Source organism: Bidens hawaiensis, unplaced genomic scaffold (assembly GCF_021521415.1).
Source record: "Bidens hawaiensis isolate Kalapana, Puna unplaced genomic scaffold, B.hawaiensis_p1.1 tig00008460_1, whole genome shotgun sequence".
Lineage (NCBI taxonomy): Eukaryota > Viridiplantae > Streptophyta > Magnoliopsida > Asterales > Asteraceae > Bidens > Bidens hawaiensis.
Genome location: NW_027491601.1, coordinates 43,061 through 69,886, shown reverse-complemented (window position 1 = coordinate 69,886; position 26,826 = coordinate 43,061). Strand labels below are relative to the sequence as shown.

Below are 26,826 nucleotides of genomic sequence, written 5' to 3'. Positions count from 1 at the left end.
GCTGAGCGCATCGGCTACCACATTAGCCTTACCAGGATGATACCGGATTTCACAATCGTAATCGCTGATGAGTTCGTTCCATCGGCGTTGCCTCATGTTGAGTTCCTTCTGATCAAAGATATGCTGAAGGCTTTTATGGTCAGTGTAGAGGATACACTTAGTACCATAAAGGTAGTGTCTCCAGATCTTCAAGGCAAATACCACTGCACCAAGTTCGAGATCGTGAGTTGTATAATTCTTTTCATGAACCTTGAGTTGCCTTGATGCGTAAGCGATAACCTTGCCTCGTTGCATAAGAACACAACCGAGACCTTGGTTGGAGGCATCGCAATACACGACAAAATCTTCATTACCCTCAGGTAGCGCAAGAACAGGAGCTTCACACAACAAACGCTTGAGCGTCAGAAAGGCTTCTTCTTGCTTCGAGCCCCAAATATACGGTTTACCTTTGTGCGTTAGAGCTGTTAAAGGCAAAGCGATCTTCGAGAAGTTCGAAATGAAGCGCCGGTAATAACCAGCTAAGCCCAGAAAGGAACGGATCTCAGAAGGAGTAGATGGCGTAATCCAGTTCTTGATTGCTTCAATCTTGGATGGGTCGACATGAATACCCATCTTGTTTACAACATGACCAAGAAACTGTACTTCATCAGACCAGAATTCACACTTGGAGAGCTTGGCAAAGAGCTGCTCGGCTCTAAGCTTTTGCAATACCAATCGGAGATGTTGCTCATGCTCGGCCTTGGTCTTAGAATACACCAGAACATCATCGATAAACACAATCACGAATTTATCCAAGAAAGGCCTACACACCCGATTCATTAGATCCATGAAAACGGCGGGTGCGTTGGTCAAACCGAAGGACATGACCAAGAATTCAAAATGGCCATAACGAGTTCGAAAAGCAGTCTTCGGGACATCTTCATCGCGGATGCGCAACTGGTGATAACCAGAGCGGAGATCAATCTTGGAGAAACAAGAGGCACCTTGGAGTTGATCGAAGAGGTCGTCAATACGCGGTAAGGGATACCGGTTTTTAATGGTGAGTTTGTTCAACTCGCGGTAATCGATACACATGCGAAACGATCCATCTTTCTTTTTAACGAACAACACCGGAGCACCCCAGGGCGAAGAGCTAGGGCGAATGAATCCTTTAGCAGTCAACTCTTGAAGTTGGCTGGCCAATTCTTGCATCTCAGCGGGTGCAAGACGGTAAGGAGATTTAGCTACGGGGGAAGCACCAGGGATAAGATCAATACGAAACTCGACTTCACGAGCGGGAGGGATACCAGGAAGATCATCAGGAAAAACTTCAGGGAAATCACGCACAACAGGGATATCGTGAAGCTTCTTCTCTTCAGCAGGTTTAACCACATGGGCTAAGAATGCAATACACTTCTTCCGCATGAGTCTTTGGGCTTCGGCGCAAGACATAAGTTTAAGACCGCGGGAGGGTTTTTCGCCGTAGATATGAAGATCACCATTTTCTCGAGGTATGCGAATCATCTTCTTGGCGCAAATAACTTCGGCGCGATTATGCGTAAGCCAGTCCATACCAATGATAACATCAAAGCTTCCAAGAGGCATGGGGATGAGGTCGATTAGAAAATTGTTTTCGTTAAGGTTAAGCGTACAATCTTTAATCACTGAGTTTATTAAAATAGTTTCGCCATTAGCCAATTCAACTGAAAAATCTTCTTTTAAGTTATCGCGCGGTCGCGTAAGCTTCTGCTCAAAGGCGCGAGAGATAAAACTTCGATCGGCGCCAGTATCAAAAAGTACAGAAGCATAAAATCCGTTAAGCAAAAATGTACCATTAACTACGTCATTATTCGCTTGCGCTTGGTGCGCGGTTATGTTAAAAGCTCGTCCACGCGTCACTTGGTTCGAGATCTGGTTCACCGGATTCGCTTGTGTGATTTGCACTTGTAGTCTCGGGCACGCGTTCCGGAAATGACTGGGATCACCGCAGTTAAAGCACGATCTGGGTCGTGGGTTTTGGTAGATTGATTGTGGGTTCTGCGGGTAGACTGGTGGTGTTGGCGCAATTTGATTGGCGGGAAGGACTCTACAGTTCTCAGCAGTGTGACCAGTACGGCCACATCGGTTACAAAGTCGACACGGGGTTTGGGTTGGGTGGTGAAATCTACAGGTTGGGCAAAAGGGATGGTTTCCTGTGTAAGGTTTCTTAAGTGGCGGGGCAGGGAGTGCGGGATTGGTTAGGGCATAGTTGTGGGCTACAGGAGGTGTTGGGTAAGCTGACAGAGGGTTAGGCGCGTAAACTGGAGGTTGGTATGCGGGTTGCTGGACTATGGGTGGGCTGGTAAGCGCATAGGCTTGTCTGCGCCTACGTTTCTGGTTATGGTTTGAGGGTTCTGGTTTGGTTTCTGTTGGTTCAGGGGCAGTCTTGGTGGGTTTGTTCTTCTCAGCTCCCCGCAGGAACAGGGTTCCTGCTCTGACATGGTTGTCGCTGAGCACAGCGGCAAACTCAATGGCGTCAGAGAGGGTTACTGGGTTTCTAGCCCATACAGAATCTTGAATTTCCATGGGGAGACCCCCAAGGAATTTCTCTATGGCTCGGCGGGAAGGGGTAACAAGGTGAGGGACAAGCAGGCTTAGTTCATGGAAGCGCGTCGCGTACTCGCGCGCTTCTCCACTGTATTGCTTCAGGTTCCAAAATTCTTCCTCCAGGCGCTTAACTTCGTTGGGAGGGCAGAATTCTCGCGTAAGAATTTCCTTGAATTCCTCCCATGTCATGCTAGAAGCAGCCTCTGCGCCACGCGCATGAGCTACTCCATTCCACCATGTAAGCGCTCTGGATTCCAGGACACTGGAGGCATACAGGGTTCGTTTGTCTGAGGGGCATTGGGTGTGGAGGAAAGCGTTTTCAATCTTTTCGAGCCATTGGAGCATCACGGTGGCTCCTTCAAGACCTGTGAACTTTGGAGGGTTACCCGCGTTAAAGGATTTAATGTTATAACTGGAGGTATTGTTTTGGCTCAAGGCTTGGGCTATCGCGGCGGCCATTTCCTGGGAACGTTGCTGTCTACGCATGCGCGAGGCTTCTCTTCTCTGAAATCGGCGAGATAGCGGAGGCATTCTATAAAAGTTTTAATTTTAGTTAATATCTTGGTTTTAGCACAAAGTATAACCTCGAAAAGCTTGGTTTCGCAGAGTTAGATACTATCAAAAGTTAAAGTAGATTAAATGACCCTAAATGCAGACTTAATAAAGGTAACAAATTCGAATCAAGAATCGACAATTCATGTATCACCATGACTTTCCGAATTCCCAATTTAAAATATACGAGCAAACGAGTATTGGAGATTGACGATTCATGTATCACCATGACTTTTCAATCTTCAATATAAAATACACAAGAAAATGAGTATTGGAGGTTGACAATTCATGCATCACCATGACTTTTCAAGTCTCTAACCTCAGAACATAGTCGTAAATGGAAATTGAAAATCAACTATTCATGTATCACCATGACTTTTCGGATTTTCAAACCCAACAAACGAATATGTAAGAAAATCAATAAAAATCGAAATTCAACAAAAATCGAAATATCGCGAAATAAAACATAAAATCATATACTGCGCAAGCGCGAGCATATTCATAAATAACGAGTAATTAACAATAAGCGCGCAAACATGAGATTTCTCTCATGCGCGAGAAGGGACTCTTAGGTATTCTAGGCCGTTACGTCTAACCACCTATCCTAAAGTCAACGAGCTCTGATACCAATCTGTAACACCCCGACCAAAGGCGGATTATACATCGGGGCGCCACATATTGTTCCATTACTCGTGACACTATTGGGTGTCAATATTTGATAAATACATTTATTCGCGCACGCGCAAGGTAAAAGTAAGATAACATAAATCATCATAAATCAATATATTATAAATCATAATATTCGAACAACAATAACTTGTCTTGATACATTTTAATCTAGGTCCAAAATAAAGAAAACTTCCTACGTGTCCATAAGCTCCAAAACAGCTACTGCAAACCTGAACATGTGTTAAAATAAACGTCAAACACTTGCGTGTTGGTGAGAAATCAAGTTTAATACAATACATAGATAACAATAAATCTGCGCGCAACATGTGTATGTCTGGTTTTCAACAAGGGTGTAATCTGATCGGGACCAACTCTAAGATTCATAAGACTGCCAGTGCTCACAATTGAGCTCACAAACAAGACAAACTGTGCATGTGTAAACAAAAGAGAAAATCATAAACGATAGTTCTCCCGTGTTCATCTAATGGTACCATGAGAACTGCGGAATAGACCGACAAGACGGTTAATGATCCACACATACAAATAAACAGCCAAGTCTACGTCCTCAACACATGGGATACTGCGCGACTAAAGTTCATAAACCAGTTTAAGACTCTAAGTTTGTATGAACACATGAACATCCCAAAACATTAAAAGCAAAAAGGGATTAAGTACGAGATTACTCACTTGATAAACGATGCGGTGTAAGATAAAGCAAGAACCAACTTTAAACAAGCACAAGTTAACCTATAAATAAGATTATTGTTTTAATGATTTGTTTTAAGTCTTGATTATAAGTTAGCATAATTAATAAGTAAATTATATATAATATATATATTACCGGAAAAGCAGGGCAGAACAGGGAGGAAGACGGAGGCAGAGAGGAAGACGGCAGAGAGAGCAAGGAGCAAGAGAACAGGAGAGATTAAGTGTTTTGTGTGTGTAGTGTTAAAACATTATTATTATTTATAGGAAAACCCTAGGAGACATAATCCCTAGAAAAGGGGAAAGGATCTTTAACAGGATCAAGCAAAAGATATCAAAAAGCATAAGAATCCAAAAGCAAAAGATATGGAAAGATATGGCAGCTGCAGAGGCAAGATAAAGCTGTCAGGGAACAGTAAAAAGCATGGGCGGGTCAGATAAAGGTACTGGTCAAGCATGGAAAAAGCAGATCTCCAAAGATAATGTCAGTCACTTTTTCTGCCAACCAATGGGGTTGGTGCGCATGCTGCGCCAAAAGTGGCTTTTCAGACATAAAGCAGATTAGGTCAACAGCTCAAAAGATAAGACAACACAAAAGCAACGGCTAGATTAAACAGAAGAAAACTCAAAGGGTTTAGCGCGAGAAGGCTGACACAAAAGGTCAAGAGAGCGCGAGCGCGAAGGCAGACATAACTAACCTTAACGCGTCGCGGAAAGAACTACATTTCTAAGCGCGCCGCGGGAAGAATTACATTTCTTAGCGCGCCGCGGGAGGAACTAAAATTCCTAGCGCGCCGCAGGAAGAACTATAATTCTTCGCGCGTCGAGGGATGAACTACGATTCTTAGCGCGCTGCGAGAAGAACTACAAATCCTTAGCGCGTCGCGGGAAGAACTACCGTCCTTCGCGCGCTGCGAGAAGAATTACAATTCTTAGCGCGCTGCGAGAAGAGTTCGTCTCGCGTATCGCTGAAACAGGTGGTCTTCACGCAGGATTCCTTGTAAGGGGTCTGGCGCGTGGAGCTGCGCAGACAACCTTAGGCGGGAAGGAACAAAGGACAGCAAAGAGTTAGAAGAAAAAGAGGGAAACAAGGCTTAAGGGCGGGACGGCGACAAGAGGGAAAAGAAGGCGGAAAGAGAGAAGGAGAGGGACGGGACGGCGGAAAGAAAGAGAGAGAAAGAGGCGGGAAGGAAATTATATATTATTATTAAAAGTAAAATATAAGTATAAATAAATATCAAATCATAAAAGAAAGAGATCGGGTAAGGGAAACGGGCACCTGGGTCGGGTCGGATCGGGGCAGATGTCACAGTAGCCATATGGGATATTATGAGGATTCCCAACCTTTAAGCATGGCGTGTAGCCATATGGGATATTATGAGGATTCCCAACCTTTAAGTTTGGCGCGAGGCCTGATGCGCGCATGCACGGCGATGGAGTGGTGACTCGCGAGTGCGCGTGCATGGCGGAGGTCTCTTGCGCAAAACCCACATGGTGGTTTCCGCGATGATTTCCACGGGCGCTCACGCATGTCGGCGGAATGGTGACCCGCTGGCGAGTATGCGTGATGGCAGTCTTCTGCGCAAAACCCACATGGTGGAGGTCTTTTGCGCGAAACCCACGTGGTGGTTCCCGCGGCGGCACATGCACGGCTGCGGAGTGAGAATCCGCGGGCGCGCGTTCATGGCGGCGGAAGTCTGGTAATTTTTGGATCTGCAATTTAAGAGTTAGATCTGCAATTTTAAACCTAAAAACCAGGTCTGTAATCTAGATCTAGATCTGTAAATCAGATCTAGATAGATCTGAAGCTCGGAGCGGATTTAAAAACCATCACCGATCCGGAGACTTGATCATTCGAATCAGGCAGTTTCTTTTTGCACAGATCTGGAAGCCTCTTTTAGATCTATGGATCTTTTTGAGCTTTAATAGAACAAGCCTTGAAGCCTTTTTCTGTAAACTTCCAGATCTGTGTTTTTCCTGGGAGAGATCTGACAGCCGAGATGAAGATCGAAGGGTAGTTCGTTGCCGTCCCACGGATGGCGCCAATGTCGAAGCATGAAATGAATCTGACCTGATCCATGACGATGTTTCCACGGATTTTCGAGATGAACGAACCACGTCTTGATCTTCTTCTCCGGTTGCTTGAGACCTGCAATGGTTTTTCGGGGGTGTGGAGGTGACTGCTAAGAAATCTCAAAGATCTCTTGTTTACAGACACAAAAAAGTGGTGGTGGCTCTTATTGAGCATGACCCCTTAATAAGGAGGTGGAGACCTCCTTATATAGAGAGCCTCATGGCCACCATCATGATACCCTAATGGGCCTAGCCCAGTTAGGGTTACCTCCACAAAACCCCCTCAGCCCAATAACATTGTATTAGTCCATATAATAAAATAAGCCAAACATAATAAATTTAGGGTCGTAAAACCGGGTTTAATACCATACCCCTACAATTTGTAAAAGAAATTGGACCTGCATCTTATGACATAAGAAGGGTACATCGTCATGAGCTAATATTAGTTGATGTACAATTGATAGATGGTGCAAGCTCCTCATCGAAGGCCAGCTCGTCGATGTCGTGTCATACCCCAATAAAAAGGATTGAGCTATTGTGCACTGGATGTGTGGACCAATCATGGAGATGCCTTTTTACAAGTGTGGGGCCAATGAAGATGAAACTTGCAACTTTGCTCGTCATGAGTGTTGTACTCGGCTGCCAAGAAAAATAGACAACCATCCAGGTCACCCACAACATACCATCTTTCTAATGTCATTAATTTAACTCATGTCCAGATGAGTTATTTGACATTTTTCGTTGTGATGTTTGTCTCCTACTTTGCAATGAATATGCTTATTGTTGTGAGGAATGTGACTACAACGTTGATGTCACTTGTGGGTTTTTACCGGAAAATATCACACATAAATCTCACGTAGGTCATATTCTTTCAATAGATAAGGAGATTCCTTCTCGATATATATCTCGTTTGCCTTTATGTTTTATGTGTCTGGAAAGTGTCGATGATAGGTTGGCTTACAGCTGCCGCGTGTGTTGTGTATATATACATCCAAAGTGTGCTTTGTTGTTGCCAGAGACAGTCAGGCATGCTTATGACAAACATCCCTTGAAGTTGAGTTATCTGCCAATTAAAAACCACAAAAGTGAATACTTTTGTGAAATTTGTGAGAACGAATTGAATCCTCATAGTTGTTTCTATCATTGTGATGAGGGTGCCCAGTCGGTGCATTCTACTTGTGCTCCTTTAATACTTTGTTGTGAAAGAGAATCATATTCCGTCAATAGAGGAAGCATTTATTTGTTTTCAAATCTTAAGTTTGGAAGTATTTATAAGACTCATGGTCACCCACATCCTCTCTCACTTGATCAAGGGATTGAGGGTGCTGGTCAATGCAGTAGGTGTGGTATGGATCTGTGGAACCAGATAATGTACAAGTGTCTTATGTGTAAGTTTGCAACTGATAACTTATGTTTTCGGAACTTTCAGCGGTATAACGACTCATGAAGTTTGTGTAAAGCAAGTGGCGGACGTCTATTTGATCAGTTTCATTTCACTATGTACTTCTCTCTTTTGTGTAAATTTGACACGTCTTGTAATTTTTTTTTGTTATCCGAAATTCCATTGCTTCTTTTATTTTGATGAGTATGAATGTGTCAAGATCTTTGAATTATAATCTATTTAAATCAAAAATTTGTTATAGAAGAAGCAAGTTTTGTTTAAAACATGATAGAAATTATGTTAAGTTCTAAGGTCATACTAAGCTGTGTAAAAAAAAATTCTTGATGGAAACAAATACAGGAATCCTTTAAAAACTAAAGCGAGTTGGTTTTTTGTCATCTCCAGTGTTGTTAGAACCTATAAAATCGTTTGATAGTGAAAGAAAGTAATAGAAACATATAAATGTTGTCACTACTTGTTAGGTGTTGCTAATTCCGGATCCCATTCTCAAGTCGGTGAATTTGAGAGACCGTAGTTGACAAATGATATGTGCCATACAAACATTGACGTGCATGGAGTTTGATCTTATTATTATTATTATTATTTATCTTTTATTTGTTTTTATTTAATTTAAGGTAGTGGGCATGTTAGTTATTAAGTAGTGGGTTGGTTAGTATGGTCTTGTAGGCCTTTATAAGGCAATTTAGTTCTTTGAATTGATTATGAATGAAGATATGAATTAAGTCTTGTTATCTCTCTATTTTCTAATCTGGTTTCCTTCTTAGTTCTTTGGCCAATCGATTATCGGTTGGAACCACATCAACAAACAAGTCAAAGTTAGTACGTTAGTTCACTCCTCTAGCTACTTTCTAATTGTTAGACATTGCCGTCGTTGAATGGATAAATGAAGTGTTAGAGCATTAACATTGGAGCCTCTAGCTTTATCTTTATAATTTAATTAAAAAACACATTTTTCTTTAAATTTGTTTACTTTTCAAAAACTTCACACATCCAACTTTCTATCTCCATCATAGAGATACTTTGAAACATTTATTTTATTATTTTTTTGTTTTTTTATACACTCGTAACAAAATATAAGGGGTTGAATATGAGCCTCTAAATATACAAATGTACTTCAGTTTTAATTCTATAAAATTTTCTAATATAGAAAATCCAATATAGTGGTGTTTTAGTTGTTTTCTCTATATTTTTCCGTAATATATATTAAGTATATATATATAGATACTCCAATGAGAAAGCTTTTAGAAGGAAAAACATTACAAGAATACGAATGCATACACGTTACCAGACAAATCATGAAGGGTAAGATTTTCCATCATATCTTACCTCCCACCAAAGAAACAAAAAACAAAAACATATAATTTTACGATTACGACTAATACTCTATTAACACTTGTCTTGATGGTAAATTATTAAAAAAAATCCTGCAAATTAGGCCAATGAGCAACTGAAACAATCATGTCCCTTTCACCCTTCGTTTATATGGTTTCAGACCAAGTGTAATGGTCACCCCGCCATGAGCGTGGGTAGTGTTGTGGCACAAGCACGATGGAAAATGCAACAACGAAAGTGATGGAGTAAGGGGTTGAGTACCGCACAAGGCTAAAGTCAGAGAACCAAGCAAATAGCTAATAGGATTTATATCCAATCACATAGATATTTGTGTGGTGTACACTCATCCAAACTAATGTATCCGGATTTCTTTCTTCATTAGCGTCATCCGTGTCTAGGCAAATCTGGGCGGAATCGAAATTCAGAATTCTCTTCAACAAATCATACAATCCAACATAAACCAAATACTGCAAAAGAAGAGGAGGAAATGAGGTTACCACCCACGTCCCAGCCAACACCAATACAACATGCAAACGTACAAAACACGCTAACCGTGGCCCACACCATTCTCTCCTTAGGGATAGTGGGCATCAACAAGCGTCATGATCAATAACGTTACGTAATGTAAACCGTTACAAATTGACCCAAAAAAGATTAAATGTTTGAAAGTTTGGATGAATGTTGATGTTTGAAGCAGATCATCATAAATCATGGAGACGAATACCAAAGGCTACTCTAATCTACCTATTCTAATAAAGTGAAATAATTGTAGACACGTGTCAGCTTGTGGTTAATCCTTACAACTTTTTTCCCTCCAAAACTAATATAGTTATAAATCAATAATTATTTATTTTCTTTTTACACTTCATTTATATTATCTCTATAACATGATTAAATTATTATATCTATAAACTTTTATAAAAATAAATATTTACATATTGTACTACTCATACATTGTTAGAATACATTTCAAACAACATATTTAGTGAAATCCAAAAATCAACAACAAACCGTGTTTGTTATATATTGCAAAGAATATAATTTTAAATGTTATCATTAACATATTATAATATGTATATTGTTGAAGATTGTAAATAAAAAAATGAATAAAAACTTTAATAAGCTTTTAGTTTACGAAATAATTTTTTTAATCATTAAATTAAAAATATATGCTTAAAAGTTGATCCATTTTTTAAAATAAATCTATTTATCTATTGGTTTTTTTTACATTTTCATATAAATTCATAAATTATAAATATATAATTTAAATCTATCAATTTATTTTTTTTGGTTAATTTAGTAAACTATACATATATGTGTTAAATTGCAAGGATAGTATATACCAGTCACTTTCAAATATAATAAAGTTTATCATATTTAGTTTCTTGGATTTTTTTTATCAAGGATTGCTTCGGGTTTTATGCAGAACTTAAATTTGATTATTAAGGGTTAAAAGTTGGTAAATAGATCGTTTGGTACAAATTAACTACATTTTGCTCAAATTTGTTATGGGTAAAAAAAAGGTAATCTAAATATTTTTAAAAATTTGAGAATGCAAATAATTTATCGTCAAACTTGTTACGAGTTCAAAGTTTTGACTTGAAAATGTATAACAAATGAAAATTAAAATTATAAATGCGATTGAGTTTCGAATTTAATTTTAATGACATTTTGGAAATAGTCAAAAGATTCGGGGTTTGCACATTGAGTATTTTCACATGACTATTAAAATTTAAGAAAAAATGATTCCGATATGCTACCTCCATGCCTATCAATGCTTCTAACTTTAATCAAATTATAAACATTCGTGCAGCATTGACTTTTCCTTGAATAGTGATCATAGTGTTATTTGTGAAGCATGTCGTACAAAATTATGCTCAACTGAAGCAAAACATTCACAAAATTGAACGAGTTAACCTGTTGTTTTTTTTTTTACTTTTTTTTATGAATTGCCAAAGTCGAGAAGCCCCTCAAACTTATCAAAAATATTTTCATGGTGTAGCTCGAAACTATTATTATATGAAAAGTATTCTCCGAAATTTGTTTATAACCAAATTTCTTTCAATTATACATATATGATACCGAAAATAATTTTCCAATAAATGGAGTGTTCTTGGGTATGTTTTTACACGTGCATTAATTTTTTTTATTAAGTTCATTTTTTTTTGGAAAAATTATTTTGTGATATAAATAAAATCAATTTATGTATAATAATACAAACGTAGATGCAATACATTTTTCTATATATATTATATATTGCTTTATTTGTAACTTAATTATTTAGATCATCCAGTGTATTTCACGGGTTCTAAAGCTAGTTCACAATATTTAAACTTAAAACAACGAAAAACAAAAATAATATTAAAATCAAAATCAAAATCTATGTATGTATACTTTTTTTTTTTTGAACAACTAATTTTATTGAATGAAAGTGAACAAAGCTAGCAAGAAGCTAGACAAGATACAACCAACACACCCACAACGTTTACACCATTACATTACATTTCTTAAAAAGAAAACGAACACCATTTCTCCCAATCTAACTCCGTCATTTTCCCCCTATTTTTTACCCAAAGAAAACTTTGCCTTTTTATGTCCTCTTTGAGTTGATTAATCGATACCCTTCTTCCTTCAAAGATTGCCAAATTTCTATTCTTCCAAATACACCAACTTGCCGTGAGTACTATTGCTTGAATGGCTTTTCGCTTAGTTTCTTGAACCCCATTTGTAAGATGTATCGTTAGAAGATCCCGAAATTCGAAAGCAAAAACCGGTGGGATCCCACACAAGAGCTTACAAATTGCCATATTATTGTTGCAACATAGCAAGATAAGAATATATGATCAACCGACTCCCTTTCTGTGACATCCGTCAAATTCGAGTCCCGAGTTGTTTTCGTTTTGTAAACTTTTTATTACGTAAACCCGATTCAACATTTTTAGAACCTTATTAATTATTATATAATATTATTATACACCTCGATCATCAATAAATCAATGTTTTGCCATATTGTAGTGTCGTTAAGAAAAAAAAACATAAAAGGTTCAAAATGATTTCGTAAAGTCGTTATAAGTTTTTTTATAAACCTTTAAATCTCGTATTAACTTGGAATGAAACTTAAGGGGTGGTTTTGTAAATATGCCATATATATATAAACAAAAAAAAAAAAACACCTAAACCTAAACATCACAAACCAACCCACAGCTGCCCTCTTTCTCTCTTGGCGTTTTCCGACGCCGATTTCCAGCGTCCGGTGACATTCCGGCGACCACCATCACCCGCAGCCACCACCGAACCCACCTTCCCTTCTCCAGCCAACTCCCCCTCTTCCCTCGCTCGTTTTCCGGCGAGCAAACCACCACCACCTCCATTTCGGCCGCCGCCATCTCCGGCCACCACCTCCAACACACACACACAACACCGCCGTCACCTCCCCTTTCTTTCTCCTGCTCCGACGAGCTCCTGCTCCGGCAGCCTCTTCGTCTCCAGCCGCCGTCACACACACTATTTTTCTCTCTCTTCTCGGCTCTCTTTCTCTCTCTCGGCCTCTCCCTCTCCGACTCTCTCTTCTCGGCTCTCTCTCTCTTTCCCTCTCCCTCCGGTTGCGGTTTCCGTCTCCGGCAGGTGCGACTCGTTTCATTCCTCGGAATAGATCCACGACTCGTGTACGACTAATAGGTACAATATAATTTGGGTTTTATTATTATTAATTTTTCATATATCGATTGTCGTATTTAAATTGTTAATAATCGGATATATTGTTTGGTTATATATTTTGAAATGAGTTGGTTTGGATATAGTGTTGTTTTTTATTTGGGTAAAAGACGAACACCCAGGAAATGGTTCTATTATTTTCTTATGGGTTTAAATTAACAATTGTTTACCTTGGTTTCGGTTGAGTTGTACGTTAGTGATTTAGACTAGAGGCCTCGGGTTCGAGTCTCATCCTAAACCAGTTTTGGTGTTGTTTTTTATACTTAACAAATTTCGGTTATTATTAATACTAATATTATTACATAAAAATTGTTATTAGTATTATTATATTAAACTTACTAATATATATATTGATTCTTAATGTTATTATTATTATCATTATTATAAATATTAAAGTGGTTATTAATATTATTAAAAGATCATATTATTGTTATTTATTAATATTATATTTTTTATCATTTATTATTAGCAATAATATTATTATATTTATTTTGTGAACTCGTTTAGAACTTGAACCAACATCGGGTATGATATCATTATTTATTATCAATATTAGTTACTATTATTACTATTTTTATCAACAACACCTTAAAATTTAATACCAAGATTTTATTCTATAACTATTAATATTAGTATTATTAATAATAATTATTGTTATAATTATTATACTATATTAGTATTATTAGAAATAGTTATTGTTATTATTATTATTATCTTATATATCTATATATATATATATATAAGTATATATATATATAACATATCTTTTTAGAATTATTATTATCATTACTATCTTATCATTAATAATATTATTATAAACTTTATTATCCATTCTTTTTTTTTTATAAAACCGAACTCTTAAATTAAGCTCGTCTTGTTCTTATTTAATATTGGTTTAGTTATTTAAAAGTCTCGATAAAATAATATTATTTTACTTTAAATTACCAATTAAGTACGAGTCTCTAAACATTTATAAATTAACCGATAATCCGATTAACAACCGAACCTTCTTATTTAATGTTTCAGATGTGGTTTCATTTTGGTTTCAAGTTCATTAATATTTTACTTATTCGTTTTCAATTAGCTTTCAAGTCGGATTCGTTCGTTTCGTTCACAAGCTTTTTATATGTCCATCATTAATTAGTTCTCAATTCATCAATCGAGGTGAGTACTTTCATACCCCTTTTTCCATCTTTCGTTTTGGGGTGACATTTCATACTTATCAAATTAAATGCTTTATTTACTTGAATCTTAAACCCACAAACGTGATTGTATACTTTACTTAAATGATTGCTCGATTTGGTGTTCTATGCTTACATGCTTATGTGTTTATCGCTTTTGGATGGTGGAACTATAAATCCTAGACCATTTGGCAACCCCTTATGGCAAGGTGTCGTTAACGTAATGCAATTAACGATAACTATAAAAATCCTAGACTGCTTGGCAGCCCCTTGTAGCTAGGTGGTGCTAATGTGTTTAGCAATTGTTAATAAAATCCTAGACTATTTGGCATCCCCTTATAGCTAGGTGTCGCTAACTTGTTTAGCGATAACTATTTTATCCAAGTTGTTGCTTTTATTTATTGTTTTGTATACAAGTTTTGTGGCTTTTTATTACTATATACTTATACGCTCAAACCTATGAATTGCTCACCAACCTTTGTGTTGACAAACTTTATTTTATGAAATGTTACAGGTTTGACTTTTGTTGACTCGAGTGCTTGACGGAAAACGTTACCAAGACTATTAGGGTATTAGTAAAATGAACAATATGATTGCTACTGGTTTATATGAACGAGATGTGTTATTGATTTGTTGAAATAAAATGAGTTGAATAAATATTGTCACTTTAAATAGTGTCTTGTGTATTTGGCCAATCACGTTGCACCCCGGCATGTTCCGCCGCCTTTGGTCGGGGTGTGACACTTTCATCCTCACAAAGCGGGCACAACTTTATTTCATCTATGGCATTCCTTTGGAAAAGGGCATCCGATGTGGCGAGTCTACCCATTTCCGCTTTCCACCCGAAGAGGTTAACTTTCAAAGGGACCCAAGTATTCCAATTCATAACATAAATTGGATGTGAATGTGAGTTCTTTGCACATTGCTCTCGGCAAGATTTAGTCGTGAGACGTCCATCCCCTTCGAGGCCCCATTTCCATTTATCAGCTCTATCCTCCAGAACTCAACCCGGTAGCACTTCTAAACAATCCCAAAGTTCTTGTAATTCGATCGGAGTAAACGGGTCAGCCGACCATGTCCAGTTCCAACCATACATCGATGACCCAGCCACTGTTTTGTCCCTTACCGAACACCGTTTACGTCTTTCTAACCTGAATAAAGAAGGAAATTGGCAACACAACGGTTTATCGCCGACCCATGTGTCGAGCCAAAATAATGTGTTTTTTCCGTCGCCTACATCTCCTTTGATTAATTCTTTTAGTTGCACATTTCTTTTTAATAAAGTCTCATCAATCTTGGAGACATTGTTCCATACTTTTGGAAGGAATCGGTTTAATGCCCTGCACATTGAAATGAATCCCTGTAACAACTCTTCGCCAAAGCCATTCTGGTTCAGTTTTAAAGCGCCACCACCATTTGGCTAATAGGCTTAAATTTATGTCTCTCAATGAACCAAGCCCGAGACAACCGAATTTTTTACCCTCGATTACCCGGTCCCATTTCACCCAACGGATTTTCCTTTTTTCCACCGTACTACCCCACAAAAAGTCACGACGAATTCTTTTTAACCTTTTAATAACTTCAATTGGTGCCTTGTAGAGTGAAAAAAAAATATATATGTAGCGCGTCAAGCACCGATTTTATCAATATGAGACGACCCCCCATTGATAACTTCGAAGCCTTCCACCTTGATATTCGTTTTTCAAAGATCTCTACCACCAGATTCCAACTACTTATTAAATTCATATTTTCACCGACCCGGAGACCAAGGTAAGAACATGGTAAATTACCAATTTTACAATGTAGTTGGTTCGCCATATTCTCAACTTCTCCACTGATACATTAATACCAAACAGGTCACTTTTCTTTAGATTGATTCGTAGCCCGGAGACAAGATAAAAACATCGAAGTAACCGTGCAACGTTCAACAAATTAGTTTCTGACCATTTTCCCAATAAAACAGCATCATCAGCAAATAATAAGTGTGAAAGTCTCGGGCCACCATTAGGGATATCGATCTGGTTGCAAGAGATTACCTGCCACCGCTCGATTGAAGATATAAGAGAAGTATTCCATAGATAAAATAAAGAGGAAAGGCGATAGAGGATCCCCTTGCCGAATGCCCCTGTGACATTGAAATTCCCATGTAGGGGATCCGTTAACGAGAACCGAGGCACGTGCCGATTGTAGAATTCCGTTGACCCAAAGTCTCCATCTTGCTAAGTCTCCATCTATGTATGTATACTTAATAATAATAATAGATTAATAGTAGTAATAATAATAATAATAATAATAATAATAATAATAATAATAATAATTAATCTGTTTTTAACCCACACGGCACACACACATGTACGTACATTTCGCTGATCACCACCTAGCGGTGATGCAACGCCACGCGCCGTCGCACGCGGCGTATCCCCCAATGAATAAATAAATGTTACAACCGGAGTGTTTCAATGACGGCCATGGCTAATAATAATAATAATAATATTGTATACACTTTCATGTTATTATGCATTGTTTACGGTTTCCTTTGGATCTCACTCTGCTCCGATCACCGTCTTCCGCCACTCGGTACGCACTTCACATTTGATGTTATCATCGATTAACTTCATATGCATTAGTAATCGATCATTATTTTGTATCAGAATTCAATCTTATTGTTTCATCTTTAAGTTAGGGTTTCGTATACTTGATACCTTCTGTTTACGGCTTAGGTTTACATGAATTCTAGTTGCAAATGTACATTGAGATGCATGCCATTAGAGACTGAAGTTTAATTTGGTAATTTATTACTACAACTCGAGCTCGCCTCGTTTTGAGTTACACCCGAGCTCTTTTTCTAAAGCTCGTCAGCTAGTGACTCAGTTTTTCATGCTTGAGCTCGGCTCGTATATTAGTTTAATTCATATAAGGTTTTAATTATTTTTATATATTTTTCGAAAAGCCTTAAACGAGCTGAAGCTCGGTTGTGGAGTGTGAAATCAATACATAGAAGCCTAGAAGAGGTAAAATGTGATAATGCATGAGGCTTGTTAAGGCACGACGAGTCTAATTGAGCTTCCCATACAAGGCTTGAGCTCGGGTTCGATAACTAAACGAGCTTTGTTTGAGGCTCGTGAGTCATTTTTTCAAGCTCAAGCTAGGCTCGTTTATTATTTATTAGTTAATTTATGTATGTTTTTAGTTATTTTTATATATTTTGAGAAAAACCTTAAACAAGCCTAAGCTCGGCTCGTTCTCGGCTCGTTTTAGCTTTTGAGGGCTCGGGGCTCGTTTGAGCTCTTTTAGTAAAGCTCGAGCTCTGCTCCTGAGTTTTTTTTTTCAAGCTCGGGCTTGGCTCGTTTATCATTTATTAATTAATTTTATACGTTTTTAATTATTTTTATATGTTTGGAGAGAAACCTTAAACGAGCCTAAGCTCGGCTCAAGCTCGTGTAGTACCTTAAACGAGCCTAAGCTCGGCTCGAGCTCGGTAGTACCTTAAACGAGCCTAAGCTCGGCTCGAGCTCGTGTGGTACCTTAAACGAGCCAATGCTCGGCTCGAGCTAGTGTAGTACCTTAAACGAGCCTAAGCTCGGCTCGAGCATGTGTAGTACCTTAAACGAGCCTAAGCTCGGCTCGAGCTCGTGTGGTACCTTAAACGAGCCAATGCTCGGCTCGAGCTCGTGTAGTACCTTAAACGAGCCAAAGCTCGGCTCGAGCTCGTTTAGTACCTTAAACGAACCAAAGCTCGGCTCGAGCTCGGTAATCTAGTGTGAAGTTAATACATAGAAGTCTAAAAGGAGGTAAAACTTAAAAATACACAAGGCTTGTTAAGGCTCGGCGGGTCTAAACAAGCTTCCCAAACAACGCTCGAGCTCAGGCTTGGTCTTGATAAGTAAACAAGCTTTGTTTGTGGCTCGAGCTCATTTCCAGCATTTTATTGATTCGATCTCGAGCAACTCGTGAGCGGCTCGGCTTTTTTGCACCCCTAATTTGAGATACAGTCATACAGATACTAACTATTCTTATTGTTTGAGATCACAGGCATTAATATTGGGAATCCAGTTATAGATGTTACTCCTACATCATTTAATGTACCTTATGAAGGATCCAAAGATGTTGTATCATGTGCACGTGTTCCTGTATCTGGTGTATCACGATTGAAGCTCCAACATTATGCAAGTGTGTATAATATCACGTTGTCTCCTGTATTCATCCCTAAGAAACAGCACACCAAGATTCAAGTTTGCTTCCACAGGTAATGCATTTCAGATTCATTCCTGTTACTAACTTTCATCTCATTCCATATACTTATTAAATTATTGCAGGAACTCGTCACTAGGATTATGCGAGTGTGAAAACGATGACTGGAGATCTCTTCAAAACGGGCTATGGATGTCCACCATGTCACCATACGAGCACAAGTTTGTTGATGTGAAATTCGGTAGTATGATTACTAGTTCTGTAACTGTCACTCTTGAAGAAGGTCCTTATTTATCTTCATTTATTACAGTCTGTTTGATCAATATGTTTATTTATTAGTTCTGACATTCAGTTCGGTGATTGTGTGACATGCAGTGCAACAAAGATGGCGTTACATATTACTTACTGTAGGCATTGTTTTACTTTTTATGGCACCCATTGTCAGTGAATGGGTTCCCTTTTATTACGCCAGTTCTATGGTTATTGGAATCATAACTGTTGTTTTCATAATTCTTTATCAGGTACATGTTTCTCTCTAACTAAATAAGGTTATTAGCTCTCTGGTTTTCAGGAATTGTTTAATAATGATATTATATTTGTTGTTAAACAGGCAAGAATATTGTTACCCATTGGTAGAAGAAACACATTTTACCTCGCTATAGTGTGCTCAGTGGTAAGTTTTACACGCATCATTTTCGGTATAATTTATAAATTGAATACAGCAAGTATCTTTTGGTGTTTCTAAAATATGTATAGTTTTTGCTCGTGTAATTCTTTCAGATTGGAGCAGGATCTTTTGTAATGCATCATATTTCATCATATCTTAATTCAGTCCTTTTAAACTTTGGAATGAGTCCAGATATACAGAACTTAGTAAGTTTTCCTTAATTTATTCCCACATTATCGGTTGTATTTCAATAGCACGTGTTATATGTTTATTATCTTTAATCCTGCAGGTGTATTACTTTGTTGGGCTTGGAATCTTCCTCATAGGAGCCGCTCTTGGATATTGTATTCTTAGAAAAAGTCTTATTTCAGAAGATGGTGAAATTTATGTTGGTGTTGCTCAATTTGTCAAATGGTCAATGTTTATTGTTGCAGTCGCATGTATCTTCCTGGTGAGTTATTTTGTTCATCAATTGGTTTTACGTGTTTCCAGAACTAATTTGCTCATTTATTTATTTCATCTCTTTTTTCAGAGTCCCAAGGAAAACATTATGGCAATGGTGGCTGTGGGGTCTTGTTTGGCATTATATCATATGATCATGAAGACGAAGGGGTGCTACTATGAGTAAGTTAGATTGATTTAAATGTGCGTCAAGAACAATATGTGATTATATATCTTGAATGTCGATCAAAATAAGAAAACAGGTTATGAAACAACATATACTAGAAAAGGATAGAATGGTCATAAAGTAAAAGTTCATTTGAACCGGGTATATATTATATTTTTAGTTTTGATTGCGTATATATCATTTTTTTCCAAATTATAAAGTTAAAAGATGGGTAAAGATGTAGTTTTAAAGTTTTCGAAAATTAAGGGTAAAATGGTCATTTTTATATTATTTTTAGTGAAATAGGTAAATGTGATATTTAACTAGTTTGTGATGGCATATATGATATTTTTAGTTTTGGCTGGGTATATATGATATTTTCCAACTTCCAAGTTTGTAAGGGTATATATGAAATTGGTCCAATAAATTAATATTTGATTTTGTACAAGGAGAAGTAAAGATATTACCAACAAGATGAAAACATAGAACATAACAGTAAGACGTATAAATTAGTAGAAGCTTAGCTTTCTAATAGAGTTTATTTAATCATGTTATTCATTTTAAAAGTTTGGTTTCTTGCAGTTCTCGATTATATACTAGGAACCGGTATCTCGGAGCTAGATGTAAACAGACAACCTTGAAGCACGGGCACGCTGAATTTCTAACCTGCTCAAAAAAGACTAGTCCTTTAAATGGTTTGATGAATTCTTTCAAATGGTCAAACTCCCGGGTTAAAGGTAAGGTGTCACCATTGACCAAAACCGGGCCGGGTTATGATGTATACTCAACATTTCACAAGACTCCAAACAGGAAGAAGTTCTCAGAGGAAGAATGGGAGGAATTCACAGAACAATCAACCCGACAATCAGTTGCTGAGCTGGCATCTTCTCCTGAGTTCACTGATTGGGTTATTAAGAATGCTGGTAGATTCAAACTTGTTCGCGAAGATAGTTCAGATGATTTAGAGGGAAGCGATTCGAGCTCTACAAACGATTGTCTGCAACATAATGGAAACGGGGTAGGGTTTTTCAACCGGTTTATGTGCAGGTGAAGTGAATAGCTGGTAACACTAAATAGTAAATAACTAATATTACTGAGTTCGCGAGTTTTTTAATCATGAAAACTAGTCAAATGTTTGACTTTAGCATTGGTCAAATTGGAATTTTCGAGAAGAGTTGTATAGCTTCGAGTCAAATTTAGGTTTTATGCTAAAATTGGTACAAATTTGATTCTTATTTTGCCTTGAGGGTTCTCAGATTGACTTTATGGGGTCAAATTTAATACTTTTGGTGTCCAAAGTTACATGATTTTCTATATTGTTTTTGTTATTTATGCAGCTTTTATTATTACTAAAAGTTTTAAACAAAGTATTATTGAGATACTAGAAAGTCAAATGTGGACTTTTTCAAGCGCAAATATTTTGATTAGTTGGTTGGATGCCGATGACCAATGTATCAAAGTTGATAAAGGTTCAAAACTGGATGGAGCTGTTCACGGCTGACTTATCAATTTGGGGTTGGGGTTAACGTATAACTCTTTTGCATTCGCCTAAATATCTCAAGCGGTGATAAGAAAACGACGACGTTGAATACCCTTATCAATAGAAACTTTTGTCAGTCATAGAGGTCGTTGAACTCTGAGCTTTCAACTTTAGGAACCTAAAGTACATACGTGTATCAATGAATTAGCAAAAGAGCTAATAGCCATTTTCGTCCCTGTGGTTTGCGACTTTCGCCACTTTAGTCCAAAGTTTGATTTTTTGTCAATTTAGTCCTAGTAGTTTTCATTTTTAGCCTGTTATATCCTCCCGTCTAACGGCATCCAAGTATGCCGTTAGTTTAAGGGTATTATTGTCTTTTTCTTTTTAGTTTTAGATTATGTTTAATTTAAATCAGTTTTCTTTTCCTTATAAGACCAAAAGTAGAACGAAGCTCTAGATTATCAACCAAATTGTTCCATCAAAACTCTAGATCATCAATCATGGTTTTCTGCTCATGTGGTTGGCCTACTGTGATTCGTACCTCATATACGGAGAGTAACCCAGGAAGATGGTTCTATTGTTGCAACAAACAGGTAAGTTATACAATTGTATTGAACAAACATTTGAAATTAGGTTTTTTTCCCCTAATTTTTGCCCTAATTTTTGTTAATTGTAGCCAAGGAGTTGTGGCTTTGTTGTTTGGATGGATCCTCCAATATGTCAAACATGTACTAAAATGGAATTGAAGACCAAAAGAATGAAGTTTGCATTGACTTTTGTTTTGGTTGTTTTTTTCCTTTATGTATGTTTCCACTGAATATTGAAGTTGTCTTGCTAAGATCTCTTTGTTGTATGGTCATCGTACCACTGTATTGTCTTTTGTAGTACTAATTTTATGATATGAAAATGTATGGTCTTTGTTTGAACATATGGTTAGATTAAACAACTCAATGTTTGATTAAGTGTTTTGTAAAATGTTTGACAAGCTAATTGGTTGGTTTTGTGTAAAATGTTTGACAGGTCAATGGTACCACTGTAGTTGACTTTTGTAAAAGTCAAAATTAACCTAATTCAAAAACATATGAAATTAAAGATGATAAAGATTAACATATTATACAAAATACAAAAACTCATGAAATTAAAGATTAATGGATTAACAGTTTATATTGCTTTTGTATGTTAAGGTCAAATGACTTTTGTAAGATTAACAGATTATTTGCAGATTACCAAAATTATGCAGATTGTATGTTTTTGTATGCAAAGTACCAAAATTATGCAGATTACTAAAATGCCTTTTATCAGCCTGCTTGTTCAGATCAAACAAACAGGAAAAAAACAGACAAACAAATAAAAACCAATACAAATTACCAAAATGCCCTTTAACTACAATCAACTATGCAATTCAAACAATATACCATTAGCCATTCCAGTTGACATTTGTAAGGTCAACTAACCAATATAAAAGATTATAGGTTTTAACATAAAGTAAAAAGTACCAAAAACATCCTAATACCAAAAGATTACAAGTTTTAACATAATTAAACATAGTACCAAAATATTACAATACCAAAAGCAGTTTAACATCCTAATATTACAATACCAAAAGCAGTTTAAACCCCTAAACAGCCTGCTGCATCAGTTGCATCAACTTGTGTTCCTAAACCTCCTGCTTCTCTTATATCTCCTGTTTTCCTCTTCTTGCAAGATCTCTTGTTGTGTCCTGGTTGCTTGCAAATATCACATGTAACTGTACGACCCTTCCTTGGCAATTTCTTGGCTTTACCAACCTTTTGACTCAGTAATTCAATTTCCACAGCAGATTTCTTTCTATTTTTTTTTGGTCTACCAATCTGCACATGGTGCTTAGGAGCAGTCAATTTAGTGGGCCAAGGGGATGGTGCCCATTCTTCTTGGCCATTGATTGGATCTATGGTGTGTGCATAAACATTCTTCCATGTTTCCAACCAATACACTTTGTCAACCCATTTCTCTGGCACACCATCATCCAATCCATGTTCACCCATATCAAAAATACATGCCACTGCATGCTTGCATGGAATCCCAGTCAAGTCCCACATTCTACATGTGCAAGACCTTTGGTCAACTGTCACAACATATTGCTCTTGATTTGGACCACTAACTTGATACTTTGTAGCCCCATTCCAAATGACATTACACTTAGTGGCATCCTTCTTGATTTTTTTAAATGAAACTGTAACATTGGGTGTTAATGGACCTTTACATTTTGCTATCTTCATATGCACTTTCACAATTCTTTTCATTAGGTATTCCCTAATGAACTCTAGGCAACTAATGATAGGGAGGTCCCTTCCAGGTGTCAACTGCCTATTGAACACCTCACACATGTTGTTTAATTGCAAATCACTTAGTGCCCTACCTATAGTATAAGCATAAGTAATTCAACTGACAAGGATGTAATTAACAATAATGTAATGAACAAGAATGTAATTAATAACATAAAAATACCAGTAAAATGTGATAGTGACCAATGCCTTGGTGGAATTTCTTCAACCAATCATATAACTCCTTATTTTCTGTAAACACCTGTTTCATTGCTTTATTAAATGTCTGAGGAGTTGTTGCATATACACACTTCCAGTACAGATTCTTTGCAGCTTGACCCTTCCACTTTTGTTTCATATTTTCTTCAATATGTCTTGCACAATATCTATGTTCAGCATTTGGGAAAACTTTTTGTATTACAGGTATTAAGCCCTAATTTTAAAACAAAAATATTTGTAAGTAATATGATATAAAACATAATTAAGTGTTAAATAATTACCTTCTGCCTGTCACTCATAAAAGTGAAATTAGAGTTAGATGTCAAATCCAGATCATCAGCTAAAATCTCCAAAAACCATGTCCATGAATTGGTATTTTCTGATTCAACTATTGCATATGCAACAGGATAAATACCATTGTTGCTATCAACTCCAACAGCAGTTAAGATTTGGCCTGGGTATATCCCCTTCATGAAACAACCATCTAGCCCCAATAATTCTCTCCCACATAATTTAAAGCCTTCCCTCAATGGAGCTAAACATACATAAATCCTCTTAAACTGTCTAGTTGGGCTGCTAGGATTACATTCACTTTCAACATCAATCTTGATAGTTGTACCTAGCATAAGTAAACAGTTTTAAGATACATAAGTAAATATTTTAGCAAAACTACACTAAAATACATAAGTAAACAGTTTAAGATACTTAAAAATACATACCTGGATTGCATCTAACCACCTCTTGACAATATTCTCTAAGAATAGCATACTGACCACTAAAATCATGCACAACATTCTTTTTAGCAACTCTTTTAGCCTTGTAAATCTAGTTAGGGGTGACTTGAACTTGCAACCTCCTTTGAATATTTTTTTGCAATTTCCTCATACTTTCATTTGGGTCATCTTCAAGATCTTCCTCCAGTTCCTTTGCCAACCACCCAACCGTGCATAAGCTTACAGTTCTAGTTTGTAAACATTGATGCTCAGTATCTAATGTTGTCACACACCATATTCTTTCAGCCCCATCAAAAGACACATGTAGGACCCATGGGCAAGTGGGAGGAGGAATCTTATTCTTTTTAGGTTTGGATTTATGGCTGGAACTACCCTCTTGGGCCCCACAATTTTTTTTACATTTTCTTTTCCTTCTTGGCATGAGATTCTCTTCCACCTCATTTGTCTGGTTATCATTATTTTCACAACTACCCATATTTAAGTTTCTCCCCAAACACACTACACGATACCTAATCTTGTCATTCTTCACAACATGAAGTTGTCTCCTTGAATGAATTGCATGAGTCTTCACCATTTGCTTTATCTCATCTTTACCACCAAAAGTTTGACCCAAGTAAAAATGACAATATTCTTCATCATTTTCTTTTGAGTGTTATTTTCTCTTTTTTTTTCTTGTTCATCCTAATAGCTCTTTGCAACATAGTATCATTATCAGGATCACTAAGACTATCAATATCATGTAGATCTAAATCATCTAACTCATCTCCTTTATCTTCAACATCTTCACCTTCATCAGATATATCATCCACGGCTGCTCTAAATAATTCCATATCCTGATTTGGGTCATCCATACTGTTTTCATTAAATATGAAGTCTGAATCATAATCAGAACCTTCTGCCTCACTATCACTATCAAACCCCTCTACATCTTCATCAGATTCAGGCACCCTAACTTTATGTAAATCTATGTCATCTAATTCAACTACATCATCATCTGTAGGTTCATCAGATTCTAATTCATCATCTATTTCCACATTAAAACAACTTAACATTGAAGCCTCTTTTACCTTTGATATAATGTGTGAATGTTCCACATACACCTCAATTACCTTATGCACACTAATATATCCTATGAGGCTAAGAGCATCAGCATCATTGGACAAGGGTCTTAAACCTGAATCTAAGTCCCCTCCGGGAATTCTAAAATAGAATTTCTGGTCAGTAAGAACTTCCTCTTCGCTGTAGCCTAATTGTTGTACCATATCATTCACAATAATCACTGAAAACAGATCAGCATTCACTCTATCAACAAAAGTAACCAAACCCCCCTTGTATGTAGTTTCTGGAGATTTCTCGAACTCTCCCCCATGGTGGAATTTAATAGTAAAATGGTCTGGAAAATTCCCTGAAACCGATTAATAGATAATAGTTAGGGGTTAGGGTTTGGAATTCAAGGGTTTCTTTGATTAATAGATAATAGTTAGGGTTAGGGTTAAGGGGTTAATACATACCGTATTCAACGTCTGGATCGAAATCATCACCAGAAGCTCTGGTATCCCACATTTCCATGTTGTTCTTCACTTAATCGCTGGTTCTTCTTCCGTAGTTCTTCACTTTATCACTGGTTGTATGTGAATATCGTATCTAAGTTCTTGTGTATTCAGTTAATATAATAATTAATTGTAATATCTAAAAAGACTATTCAGTCCCTGAGGTAATATCTAAAAAGACACTTCTAGCCCTCAGGTGATAAAGAACTAACGGCATACTTGGATGCCGTTAGACGGGAGGATATAACAGGCTAAAATGAAAACTACTAGGACTAAATTGACAAAAAATCAAACTTTGGACTGAAGTGGCGAAAGTCGAAAACCACAGGGACGAAAATGGCTATTAGCTCTTAGCAAAGAGGAAGTGACCTCATATGATAGGATGGAATATTGGAATTTCACATATGATCTATAATCACTTGATTGTAAAGGAGATGAGACAGAATGGAACATTACAAGCTAGAAAATTTGACGCTTGATATTCTAAGATTGAGAAGTGTGTTCAATACAGAACCAATTTTAAGTAAAAAAAAAACTACGATAATCGCATAAACACTTACACATAGTCATGATGGGAAGTAATTATATATATAGTAAGAGAGAGAAAGAGACGAGTAAAAACTTGTTTTTGTATCATATTTTAAACTTTTAGTTCTTTACTTCAAAATTACTTAGTATTGAATTATTTTGAGTTGATGGAAACAAAAATATTGGCAATTTTCTATCTTGGGAGGAAAACAAATGGGTTGATTGAACTAACATACTTTAGGAAAGTTTTTTTTAATTGGTTTGCCTCCTTATGTTTTCAATTGGTTTCACCGAACTGTACTACTAAGGGCGGGTGGGGTGTCTAACTCGGACAACCCGAGCTCGAGTGAGTTA

The 26,826-nt window shown here is 37.0% G+C and overlaps 3 protein-coding genes across 3 annotated transcripts; 1 reads left to right on the top strand and 2 right to left on the bottom strand.

The window, feature by feature from the left end:
- Positions 1-16,544: 16,544 nt before the first annotated feature.
- Positions 16,545-20,893, top strand: LOC143529081 (uncharacterized). Its single transcript, XM_077024953.1, has 9 exons — positions 16,545-16,770; positions 18,226-18,439; positions 18,510-18,667; positions 18,760-18,905; positions 18,995-19,057; positions 19,165-19,257; positions 19,341-19,502; positions 19,584-19,675; positions 20,241-20,893. Exons 1-9 carry the CDS (start codon positions 16,653-16,655, stop codon positions 20,707-20,709), a joined length of 1,515 nt encoding a protein of 504 aa, XP_076881068.1. The 5' UTR covers positions 16,545-16,652; the 3' UTR covers positions 20,710-20,893.
- Positions 20,894-22,748: 1,855 nt separating this feature from the next.
- LOC143529070 (uncharacterized) lies at positions 22,749-24,968 on the bottom strand. Its single transcript, XM_077024945.1, has 5 exons — positions 24,514-24,968; positions 24,380-24,435; positions 23,942-24,279; positions 23,652-23,874; positions 22,749-23,536 (listed from the first exon to the last, which is right to left on the bottom strand). The coding sequence occupies exons 1-5, from the start codon at positions 24,966-24,968 to the stop codon at positions 22,749-22,751; spliced, it is 1,860 nt and encodes a 619-aa protein (XP_076881060.1).
- LOC143529057 (uncharacterized) lies at positions 23,875-25,963 on the bottom strand. Its single transcript, XM_077024937.1, has 2 exons — positions 25,906-25,963; positions 23,875-25,799 (listed from the first exon to the last, which is right to left on the bottom strand). Exons 1-2 carry the CDS (start codon positions 25,961-25,963, stop codon positions 25,030-25,032), a joined length of 828 nt encoding a protein of 275 aa, XP_076881052.1. The 3' UTR covers positions 23,875-25,029.
- Between the last annotated feature and the right edge of the window lie 863 nt (positions 25,964-26,826).